A 12,755-nucleotide genomic window follows, 5' to 3' on the forward strand; every position below is an offset into this window, starting at 1 on the left:
GTTTGGTTTGAGCAAGACCTCTGTTAGCTTGTTTCTGAAAGAAAGTTTCAAGACTGCTGCTAGACTCAGCCACTGTCAGCTCCTGAAAGACTTTGCAGGTTCAGAATAACCAAACTGCAGGTCTGGGATTTTGGCCCTGCTTCTTTCACTGTAGGATTCAGCCTGATCTAAAGACTAGAATTGCCTCTTGGGATCATAGCCACACAGCTACTGTTTGCTTCTGAACTTGTTCTTCTCTCACATAGCTAGGGTCCAAATGTGACCACTCCTTTCCTAGGCACAGGTCTCCTCTTCAGTCTACGTTGGAGCAGTGACCCAGAACTAGATAGTGAGTGACAGAGTTTCCAGATAGTACCTGTTTCTGAGCCTTACTTTATTTCAGGGATCCCTTGACATCCTTTCCTTCTCCTATGGTTCCTACCCTCATGTCTACTCTCAGCCTTCTTTCAGTACCCGGGGAATGCTCTGCATTGCCCAACTTTCCTCGCCAAACCCATCTCCAGTGTCCTCAGACCTCTCTGTCTGTCTGCCTAAACTGATCTAGGTTGGAAAAATTATTCACTGTGATTTTTTTTTCTTGGATTTCTCAATCAAAATTATGTCTAGTATATTTTCTACATCTTTTTGGAGGAGGTATGACAGGGGACCTAGGGTGTACTTCTTCCTACCTCACTGCTATATTGAACTTGTTTTCCTGAAGGACCAACCTCATTAAGTGCCAAGAGTCTTATTGTCAGCTTGAATTCAATGATACATTTTTGGCCATATCAATTCTAGATATAGCAGAGGGGTTGTGATTTATGTTGGTGGAGGGAGTACTCACATAAAGTAAGCACTGAGTTCAGCAGACTGATTTATAAGTTGTGGGGAAATGTTAGAGAAATCAGAAATCTTCTCTTCCCTCATGAGGCTCTTGCCATCTAGCTGGGGAGACAGACAGACAGACAGACACCCCCCCCATATAAAAGCAACTATGAAACAATGTATCAAAAAGTACAAACAGATTTAGTAGGTGTCTACAAAGCAGTTTCATCCCTGTAGGAGAAGAGATGCTCCTAGAAACTCCCAAAGGCAAAATGCCTTCCTTGTTGCATTGTAAATATACAAGGGGATAAAGTTGTTTTCTTTTCTTTTCTTTTTTTTTAGTGAGGCAATTGGGGTTAAGTGACTTGTCCATGGTCACACAGCTAGTAAGTGTTAAGTGTCTGAGGCTGGATTTGAACTCAGGTCCTCCTGACTCCAGGGCCGGTGCTCTATCCACTGCGCCACCTAGCCGCCCCTTGGAAGTCTATTTTCTTCTTTTTTGGGGGGGGGGCGGGGATAAGTTGTAAGAGAGTGATCTGGGAGAGACAAGATTAATCAGAGGAGTTAGTTAATCTTGGAGTTAGTCTTCCTTAAGTGGGGGAGATTGGGGCAAGAGCTTTATATTATATTTGATTGATAAATTTTAATACCATCATGCAAATTAATCACAAAGTATCTTTCTTGGGGTCCAAAAAAATCTCTACAAAACAATACATATCTCTCTCTCTCTCTTTTTTTTTTTTAGTGAGGCAATTGGGGTTAAGTGACTTGCCCAGGGTCACACAGCTAGTAAGTGTTAAGCGTCTGAGGCCGGATTTGAACTCAGGTACTCCTGATTCCAGGGCCATGCTCTATCCACTGCGCCACCTAGCTGCCCCACATATCTCTAATAGTATATGCAATCACCCATTTTCATAAGTTACAATTTGGTGAAGGAGAAGAAGATTTTAAAAGTTAGTTCCAATGCTATGCTTTCAGTACTGATTTCTTCAGTTTGCATCACTTTTTGGAAGTCTCACATTTCATTGAATACTTCATATTTGTCAATCTTTAATATTGTTTCATTCATATACCAAAAATTATTTCCAGTTTTATTTTATTTTATTTATTTTATTTTATTTTTCAGCAACAAACATTTATTTTATTTTCCATTTACATGTAAGGGTAGTTTTCAACATTCATTTTCATAAGATTTAGAGTTCCAAATTTTTCTCCCTCCCTCCTTCCCTTTCTTCCCCGCTCCACAAGATTGCAATCAGGTTATATATGTACAATCCACAAGTGTTCTTTTTATCAGATCTTTCTATAGGGATGCATAGTAAGCTTCCTCATTAGTTCCTTGGGATTGTCTTGGATCCTTGCACTGCTGAGAGTAGTTAAGTCATTCACATTTGCTCATTGAACAACACTGCTGTCACCATGCACAATGTCCTCCCAGCTCTGCTCACTTCACTATACATCGATGTTCATTAGTGTTTCAAGGTTTTTCGGGGATCATCCTGTTTGCCATTTCCTGTAGCACAAGACCATTCCACTATAATCATATAACACGACTTTTTCCATCATTCCTCAATTGATGGATATTCCCTTGATTCTCAATTCTTAGCCTCCACCAAGAGTTGCTATAAACATTTTTTGTACAATTTTTTCCCCTTTTCTCTTTTTCATGATTATTATTGTTAACTGTTTCCCTTCCATCCTATTCCCTTCCCCATGACATTTATTCTATTATCCATCTTCTTTTATCCTATCACTCTTCAAAAGGGATTTGCTTCTGTCTATCCCCTCCCCCACTCTGCCCTTCCTTCTTTTGCCCCTCTCTCTTTATCCCCTTCCCCTCCTATTTTCCTGCAGGGTTAGACAGATTACTCCACCCAGTTGAGTGTGTACATTAGTCCCTTCTTAAGCCAATTCTTCATTATTGTTATTTTTTTTTTTAGTGAGGCAGTTGGGGTTAAGTGACTTGCTCAGGGTCACACAGCTAGTAGGTGTTAAGTGTCTGAGGCCGGATTTGAACTCAGGTCCTCCTGAATCCAGGGCCAGTGCTCTATCCACTGTGCCACCTAGCTGCCCCCTCCTTGAGCCAATTCTAATGAGACTGAGGTCTTTGAGCCAATTTTGATGAGTGTTAGGCTCATTTACTGCCCAGATTAAATAGATTACTCCACCCAGTTGGGTGTGTCTGTTAGTCCCTCCTTGAGGCAGCTCTGATGAGTTTAAGATCTTTGAGCCTTTTCTGATGAGTGTAAAATTCATTTACTGCCCTGCTCCTCTCCTATCTCTTCCCCAACTCCATAAGCTTTTTCCTGTTTCTTTCATGTAGGATTTTACTTCTGCCCTTCCCCCTCCCCCAGTGAATTCCCTTCACCCATCAATTTAACCCTAAAGATGTTATCATCTAGCCATGACCCAGCCTCAGACACAGTGTACAACCCCAGGTATGTCCCCCAGCTCCAATTTTTTATGGTTCTCTAGGGTCTTGTATTTGAAAGTCAAATTTGCCATTCAGTTCAGGTCTTTTCATCACAAATATCTGAAAGTCTTCTTTTTCATTAAAGTCCCATTTTTTCCACTGAAAGATTATGCTGAGTTTTGCTGGGTAGGTGATTCTTGGTTGTAATCCCATTTCCTTTGCCCTTTGAAATATCATATTCCATGCCCTCCAGTCCTTTAATGTAGAAGCTGCTAGATCTTGTGCTATCCTGACTGGGGCTCCACAGTACTTAAATTCTTTCTTTTTAGCAGCTTGCAATATTTTCTCCTTGACCTGAGAGCTCTGGAATTTGGCTATAATATTCCTAGGAGTTTCCCTTTTGGGGATCTCTTTCTGGAGGTGATCGGTGGATTCTTTCAATTTCTATTTTAGCTGCTTCTTCTAGAATTTCAGGGCAATTTTCCCTGAGAATATCTTGGAAGATGGTGTCTAAGCTCTTTCCTTGATCATGGTTTTCAGGTAGACCAATAATTTTCAGATTATCTCTCCTGGACCTATTTTCCAGGTCAGCAGTTTTTCCCAGAAGATATTGCACATTGCCCTCTATTTTTTAAAATTCATTTGGATTTGCTTTATTGTGTCTTGGTTTCTCATAAAGTCACTGGCTTCCATTTGTTCAATCCTCATTCTTAGGCAATTATTTTCATCAGAGAGCTTTTGTACCACCTTTTCCATTTGGCCAATTTGACTTTTCAAGCTGTTTACTTTTTTCTCATGTCTTTCCTGCATCCCCCTCATTTCTCTTTCCATTTTTTCCTCTACCTCTCTAACTTTATCTTCAAAGTCCATTTTGAGCACCTCTATGGCCTGAGACCAATTCATATTTTTCTTGGAAGCTTTAGATATAGGGGCCCTGATGTTGACATCTTCCTCTGAGGGTGCCCCTTGGTCTTCCTTGTTACTGAAGAAACTTTCTATGGTCCTCACCTTTCTCTGTCGGCTCATCTTGCCTTTCTTTTACTAGACTTTTAGCTCCTTAGAGTGGGGCACTGTTTCCAGGCTGCAGTATCACAAGCTTAAGAAGTCCCAGGTGGTATGATTTAAGGAGAATCAGGTTCTTCACTTGCCCAGCCTGTTCCCTGGTCCTTAGATGACCCCAGACCAACTTGCTAATCAACCAGCTTTGTGTGTTGTGGTTGTTAGCTCCAATGAGCCTGTACCCCTCCCCCACCTGGGCCACTGCTACTTGGGCCTACCTCCTGGTTCTCAGCAGGGGTATAAAATCCAAGTTCTGCCTTAGCACCAGCATAGACTCCTGTAGTCTCCCCCCCTGTCCAGGGCTCAGCCCACCCACCAGACTGTGAGCTTAGTTCCAGACAACACTGGCGCTTCAGCTGATTCAGAGGTTCTGGGGGTCTGCTTCTCTGGTGAGGCCTTCCTGGGACTGGATCAATGTCAGGCTGACTGTGGGGTTGGGCTCAACTCCTGTATCAGCACAGCAGCTCCCTCCTTCTGACCTTCCAAGCCGTTCTTGGTTAGAAGATGATTTTAGCACATTCTTCTGTGAGTTTTGCTGCTTCAGGCATTTTCCTATGGCTTATTTGGGTGCTTTTTGGAGCAATTGTGTCATGAGTTCAGGAGCTCACTGCCTTTCCTACACCCTATTTCCAGTTTTAAAACTTTTTACAAACAGCTCTATTATAAATATAGGGGCATATTATAAACATAGGGGCAGCTAGGTGTCAGAGTGGATGGAATGCTGGGCCTGAGTCAGGAGGACCCTAAGTTCAAAGCTGGCCTCAGACACTTAGTAGCTGTGTGATCCTGGGCAAGTCACTTCATCCTGTTTGCCTCAGTTTCCTCATCTGTAAAATGAGCTAAAGAAGGAAATGGCAAACCACTCTAGTATCTTTGCCACGAAAACCCTAAATGGGGTCACAAAAAGTCAGACATGACTGAAAACGATGGAAAAGTTTGAAAAAAAGGTATTATAAATTTTTTTTTTGTGGAAACCCTCCCTTCCCATTATAACCTCCTTGAGGTATAAAGCTAGTGATGGGATCAACAGGTCAAGGGTTATGAACAATTTTGAAATTTTTATTGTATAATTCCACATGGCTTTCTCAGACAACTAGACAAAATTATATCTCCACTAACAGTGAATGTGCCTGTTTTTATGCACCCCCCCACAAGTAATTTTTTCATCTTTCCTAATTTAATGGTGAAATGACACTGCAGTTGTTTTAATTTGCATTTCTCTGTTTATTAGTATTAAGCATTTTAAACACTGACAATATCCTTTGAATCACATCTCTACTAGTTACATCTTGTAGGAGAACAAGGATCATTAAATCAAAGATTTAGAGCTAGAAAATATCCTTGAGATTATCACCATTTTATAGTTGAGGTTCAAGTGTGTTAAGTGACTTATTTAAAGTTGTATAGACAGTAAGTTGCAAAGCCGGGATTTGAAGCCAGGTATGCTTGTTATTGTCCTTTTGAAACAATCCATTTATCATTTCTTCTGGTACAATAATACTTCATCATACTCATACACCATAACTTATTTAACCATTCCCCAACTGATGGGCAATCCGCTTATTTCTCATTCTTGGCCACTTCAAAGAGATCTGCTAATATATATATATATATATATATATATATATATATTTTTTTTTTTTCGGGGTGGTGGTGGTGGGGCAATAAGGGTTAAGTGATGGGGCAGCTAGGTGGAACAGTGGATAGAGCACTGGCCCTGGATTCAGGAAGACCTGAGTTCAAATCTGGCCTCAGACACTTACTAGTTGTGTGACTCTGGGCAAGTCACTTAACCCCAATTGCCTCACCAAAAAAAAAAAAAAATTAATTGAGAGTTAAGTGACTTGCCCATATAATATTTCCAACTCATGCAACTAGTGAAGATTAGCATTATGAGCTTTATATTTTAATTAATTTTTTTTCCAGGGCAATGAGGGTTAAGTGACTTGTCCAAGGTCGCACAGCTAGTAAGTGTCAAGTGTCTGAGACGGGATTTGAACTCAGGTCCTCCTGAATCCAGGGCCAGTGTTTTATTTACTGTGCCACTTAGCTGCCCCCTCTATATTTTAATTCTTTTGGAAAAAATGTCAGTAAATCCAAATTCCAGTTCACTGTGTTCCTTTGATAAATTATGTAACATCTCTCTCTCTCTTTTTTTTTGGGGTGGGGTGAGGCAATTGGGGTTAAATGACTTGCCCAGGGTCACACAGCTAGTAAGTGTTAAGTGTCTGAGGCCGGATTTGAACTCATGTACTCCTGAATCCAGGTCCGGTGCTCTTTCTACTGCGCCACCTAGCTGCCCCTAACATCTCTCTCTTATCTTCTCCATATAAAGGAGATAATAACAGTTGACCTTCTTACTTCATGGGCTGCTAATAATTTCCCCCACTTTCCAAATCACCTTGTATCTAATATATTTTATGTGGCATAGGCATAGGATCAAGATTTGGGCTCAGAGCTAGGAAGACCTGGGTTCAAGTCATTCTTCTGACACTTATTGGCTGTGTGACTGAGCAAGCCACTTAACTTTTCAGTGCCATACACAACACACACACACACACACACACACACACACACACACACACACGTTGTCTCTCACAGCTAGACTAGCTCACTGAAGACAAGAGGTATTGAATTTTTGGTTTTGTGTCCCTAATGGTGATCATACTGCCTGGCACATAGTAGGTGCTTTTATAAATGCTTAATGTTGATTGGTTATAACTGATCAATGTTCAATTGCTTTGAAAATTTTAATGTGCTATAGAATAATATTCCAAGGAATAATAATACACTGGAGTATTGCTATACCATGATCCTCTATCATGAGGAATTTGAAAAAAGGCAGGTTTTATTATCAGAATGGCCTGATAACATACAGCCTTATAGGTAACATGAAAATTGAGGTTGATATATATACCAAAGCTTCAGTGTCTTTAGATTTATCCTACATTCATATAAAACTCCATTACAACAAAATCTAAGTGACTATCTGAGTTCTTAGGTTATTCTGGATTTTTATGGCTGGTGCTTGGAGCTTTAGTTGTACAGAGTTTGGGGGGTTATAGGGGCAATGTAGTACAGTAGGAAGCATGGTGGATTTGGAGTCAATAAACCTGGATTCACATCTGGGCTCTGCCAGTCACTTTGTGACCTTGGGCAAGTCAATTAAGCCCTTTGAGCCCCAACCTTTTTGTACATACAAGTATTTGGTGGTACCATTATATTATAAGCTTCTTTAGAGTCAGTACTATGTAATTTTTCACCTTTTTAATGTTAGTGCTTAATCAGTTCAGTGAATTGAAATAAATTGAATTACTAGTATTCCTCAGTAGGGAATAATAGCAATGATCATATTTTACCTAAGGAAGATGAGGGGTCAGATGTTGAGCAAGAGGTTAAGAAGAGGGAACAAAAGTTAAATTAAAAATATATATATTTATATTTATTTATTTAAGATTTTCCCCAAGTTACATGTAAAAAACAAATTTTTCCACATTGATTATTTATTTATTTATGTATTTATTTATTTTTTGGCAGAATAATGATGGTTAAGTGACTTGCCCAGGGTCAAGTGTCTGAGGCCATATTTGAACTCAGGTCCTCTTGAATCCAGGGCTGGTGCTTTATCCACTGTGCCACCTAGCTGCCCCCCCACATTGATTTTTTTAAAACTTTGTTCGAAATTTTCTTCCTCCCTCTCTCCCTGCCCCTCCCTAAGAAATCAATCAATTCAATATAAGTTATACATGTGCAGTCATGCAAAACATCTCCACATTATTCAGGTTGTGAAAGAAAACAGACAGGGGCAGCTAGGTGGCGCAGTGGATAGAGCACTGGCTCTGGAGTCAGGAGTACCTGAGTTCAAATCCAGCCTCAGACACTTAACACTTAATAGCTGTGTCACTAATTGTCTCACTAAAAAACAAAACAAAACAAAAAAACAGACAAAATAACTTTAGAAAGAGGAACTAAAAAAAAATTATACTTCAATCTATATTCAGATACCATCACTTTTTTCTCTGTAGATTGATTGCATTTTTCATAACTCCTTCTGATAGCATCCTGCTCATCATTTCTTTCAGTTACTATTGCTAACTGTATAATCCTCCATCCTATTTCCTCCCCTTGATATTTACTCTATTTTCTATCTTCTTTCACTATATCCCTCCTCAAAAGTGTTTTCCTTTTTCTTGCCCCCTCCTCCCAATCTGCCCTTCCTTCCTTCACCTCTCCTCCCCCTTTATCCCCTTTTCCCCTCCCACTTTTCCACAGGGCAAAATATATTACTTGAGTGTGTATGTTATTCCCTCTTTGAGCCAATTATGATGAGAGTAAGGCTCACTCATTTCCCCATTCCTTCCCCATCTTCCCCTCCACTCCATAAGCTTTTTCTTGTTTCATTTATATGAGCTAAAAGTTTAATTTTTATAAGGGTGTTGAATTAGCTAAATTCTTTGGCTGAAGAACTCAAGGAAGACTGCTCTCTACTTTTTTTTGATTGTAGGGTTTGGTTCACCTGCTCTTGCTAATGTAAACTTCCTTCTTTGTGTCTCCTCTGTTCAGAAATTCCAACATGAGTTGAGCACCAAGTGGGTGCTGAACACAGTGAGCACTGGGGCCTTTGTTCTTCTTGGGAAGATCTTGCAAAACTATATGTTGGACCTACGATTGCGTAACTCCAAGCTCTTCTGGAGGGGCTTGGCCATGCTGCAGGTAAGGGAAAGACTGGACATATTGGGAGACTGGGCATTAGAAGGTATTCTTCATGAACATAAAAGGTGCTTAGGTATAAGGCTGCCTTCCTACTTGTCATCTTTCTGCCCTTTACCTTCCTTGCCTTACGTTATATAGTTGTTGGGACAATATTAATGTGTTTATAAATAATGTATGTATATGTGTGTGTGAGTACATGTATTAGGAGAAACCAGATATCACAGAGGAAGTTGAAGAAATCATTCATTCAAAGAATGTTTATTGATGAATTTTTTTTTGTCCCCAAAAATAGAACAAGAGGCAATGGGTGGAATTTCCAAGTTGCTGATTCTTTTTTCATAATTTTCTTGTGTTGCTTTCATTTTTCTCCCCATTTCTCTCAATTGATTTTTTAAATCCTTTTTGAGCTCTTCCAAGAAGGCTTTTTGGTCTTGAGACCAATTCATCTTCCCTCTTGAGGCTTCACATGTAGGCAATTTAAGAGTATTTTCCTCATCTGAGTTTGTGTTTAGCTCTTCCCTGTCAACACAGAAGCTCTCAATGGTAAGAGCCCTTCTTTGTTTCTTACTCATATTGCAGCTTATTTTTTTAAAGTTGAGGTCTGTTCCTGGGGCACAAGGGTCACTGTTTCAAGCTTCTTGTGCTGGGGAATAGGGGCCGTGTCACTGGCTTTCTACTTTGAGGCCTCTATGGCTTGTAGATTTCTCACCACCCTGGGTTTGCTCCCTGCACTTGCTCCAGGCACTGGGATGACCAGGCCCAGTTGCACCTCTCCCATGGCTGGCAGCCTGCCCTCTCCACTGGTGCTGGCGGATCTCACAACTGGCACACTGCGCTACCAGCTTGCTGAGCCAGGATCAAGGGGCCTCAGTTGCTCAGCTGTGGCCAAGAGCTTCCTGCTGACTTGCCCAGACCTCTTCTGTGCTGCGCTGCACTCCCCTTTTGCCTGAATGAGACCGACCTTTACTGAAGTCTTCTAAATTGTCTCAAGTTGGAAGATTCTGTCTCTGTCTTTTTGTAGGTTCTGTAGTTTCAGAATCCATTTAGAGGCTTGACCTAAATGGTGATGCTGAATAGAGATGTACTGTAATGTTTATGAGAAGGGCTCATAAGATTTCAGACTCAGAAACTTATTGATGGGAAGATGCCAGAAAGAGCCATGGAGACTGGTTACTAGTAACCTCTCTGTGAGCAAATGACTGCCTGTTGGTGAATTAGAAGTAACTGGGTAGTATAAACAAAAGTTGAGAACTATCTTTATATGTAATGGGAAAAAAAAATAAAATACTTTATTAAAAAAAAAAAAGAAGAAGTAACCGGGTAGAGAGACATCCTTTAAAAAAAAATCTTATTAATTATAATCACAATTGCTAACATTGACTTAAGACTTTAAGGATGGCCAAGCACTTTTCACATATTACTTTATTTGATCTCAGGAGTAAAGCATGGCACTTAGGTATTTTTGCATTTGGAAAGACCACATATAAATATTTTGCTGGATTGAATCCATTATTTCAAGCCATTGTTTAATCCTACCTTTGTGTGCAGGGGGTGAATATATGCTTAAATTTCCTCTAAGAGAGGGGCTTAATTGATGGAGAATGCTGGAACCTCAGCCTATTTCTCCAGTCACTTTTCCTTCCCCAACTTTCCTTCTCAGTTCCTCTGGTCTTCCTTCCCAATTCTAATATTTCTCCCTTCCTCCTGCAGCGGTTTTCAGGACAGCCCAAGGCTCAGTGCATTGAGAACCTACTCAAGGTCATCTATTTCCCTGAAGAAGTGTCAGAGGAGATCCTGGCAGCCCCTATTTCCCGCCATATTCAGATTGCCCATGAGAAGGAACAGGTATCATGACACTTTGATTTCTGCCCCTAATTTGCCTTATTCTCTGTGTAAGAGGGTTGATTAGGGGAGTCTTTGGTCAATTTGATGAGTTCCTCAGTCAGCTTGATAAGCTTACAAGGCCTTGACTTTTGTCAGATAGACACTTCCCTTAGAAGTACACATGGCCCTAGCCCCTTGCTGAGAGGACTAAGGGAACTCCTTTGGTTGGTTCTCACAAAATGAGGCGGCCTTCAAGGTGACTGGTGGCTTTAAGCATATGTATGTGTGTGTAAATAGACTTGTCTTTTTCTGAAATCTGTAAGAGAGAGATGTGAAATGTCTCCCTGCCCCCTTTCCTTTTGTATTCTTTCCCAAGGACTTCCAGACCAAAGAGCAGGAAGGGAGAGGAGGAGGAGAGGATTTTTCCTTCATCTTGCTCCCTCAGGTGTGGAAGACATCCCAAGAGAAGCAGGTGGCAATTGGCCTGTGCTTGACTGGCCAAGCTTGTTAAAAGATTTCCTGGCTGCTTTCTGCCTTTCTGTTTACTTTTTGGAGGACAGGTTAGAAGCTATAGTTCCTGAGAATGGACTTACTAGTCAAGTGACCATTTTTGTTTCCTGGAGGGAAAAAGAGAAATCATCTTTCAGAGCCGCCCTCCATCCCTCCTCCACCTCCCTTAGCTGCCCGCTGGTTTGGCAATCCAGCGGAGTGTGAATGCAAAAGGAAAAGAAACCAGGGAGAGCCATTTCACAGCCTACTCTTCTTGACTACAGGGAAAGGCAAGAGTTTACTCCCCCAATCCCTACTAGCCTTGTTGGAGGCAGCCCTATTCACTAGGTCCTAATCAGAAGAGTTCTCAGCATGGGACTACTCATGCATTTGTACCTCCACGGAAGGACATTTATTTCCATAAAGGTCCATGCCCTCTAATCTCATCAGGTTGTTTGGGGCTACTCATCAAATGAATCAATGGGTCCCTTAATCAAACTCCTATTACATCAGTTTTGATTATTCACCATGTCTGGTTGTTACTACCAACATTATCTTGCTTCCCAACTTACTGTTACCAATCCCGCCATTATCTTCTGGTTTTTGATCCTCCTGTGAACTCCTGTACTGCCTCTTGTCAAACCTCAGATTTTTGCTCCTCTTCCCCACAGGTTATCCCCATAGCACTACTGACCCTCCTATTTCGATGTTCCATTCCTGAGGCTGAGGCCCAACTTGCGGCTGCCCCCTCTGTCTGCGAGGCCATTAGGAGTGCCCTTCTGCGGGTTGGTCGGAAGCGCAGTGCTGACTCAATTGAAACTCTCAAGTCAACCCTTGGCTAGTTCAACACATGAGAAGGGAACCCAGTTTATGGAGTGGGGGGACATCACAGAAGGAGGGGGAAAGAAAGCAAAATACGTTAAAGCTTGGGGTAGCAGAGTCCCTGGAAGGGGGTACTTCTAGGAGGTATATTCCACCTCAGATTTGGGAGAAATGTCTCTTTTGTTACTCCCCTTGTTTCCTTCTCTGAAAAATGTGGCAATTGGGCTAGATGAGCTCTGATATTTACCTTCCAGCTTTCCAATCCTGTGATGCTGTGCTAAAATTCCTGGCTGTATAATACGTATTTCTGATCTTTGCAGTCTGTTCCTATTTCAGAAATAAAAAACTCTTCTGCTTTTTGTCTCATAAACTTCTCTCTGAGACACCAGATGGGGAGAACCAGTGGCAGGGAGGAGGCGTGGCAAGAGATGATCTTAGAAATTATGGCACCTAGGGCCAAACAAGGTAGATTGGCCTATTATAAGGAAAGAGAAACCCCTCTCTATGCTACCTGCAGGTTTAATTTTTTGTTTCCTAGTTGTATAGTAGATAGAGCCTGCACTTCGAGTCAGATAAATCAGAGTTCAAATACTATTTTAGGCACTTAGTACCTGTTTGACTTCTCTTAGGT

The 12,755-nt window shown here is 41.2% G+C and overlaps 1 protein-coding gene across 1 annotated transcript in view; it reads left to right on the forward strand.

Annotated features, from left to right (window-relative positions):
- The window catches only part of GCKR (glucokinase regulator), a 30,198-nt gene extending 17,704 nt beyond the window's left edge, over positions 1-12,494 (forward strand). Inside the window, exons 17-19 of the mRNA XM_043987979.1 lie at positions 8,840-8,989; positions 10,700-10,834; positions 11,974-12,494. Of these exons, the coding sequence (XP_043843914.1) occupies positions 8,840-8,989; positions 10,700-10,834; positions 11,974-12,144 (456 nt within the window). The 3' untranslated portion in view covers positions 12,145-12,494. The remainder of the gene's footprint in view (positions 1-8,839; positions 8,990-10,699; positions 10,835-11,973) is intronic.
- Positions 12,495-12,755: the final 261 nt, after the last annotated feature.

This window comes from Dromiciops gliroides, chromosome 2 (assembly GCF_019393635.1).
Source record: "Dromiciops gliroides isolate mDroGli1 chromosome 2, mDroGli1.pri, whole genome shotgun sequence".
Lineage (NCBI taxonomy): Eukaryota > Metazoa > Chordata > Mammalia > Microbiotheria > Microbiotheriidae > Dromiciops > Dromiciops gliroides.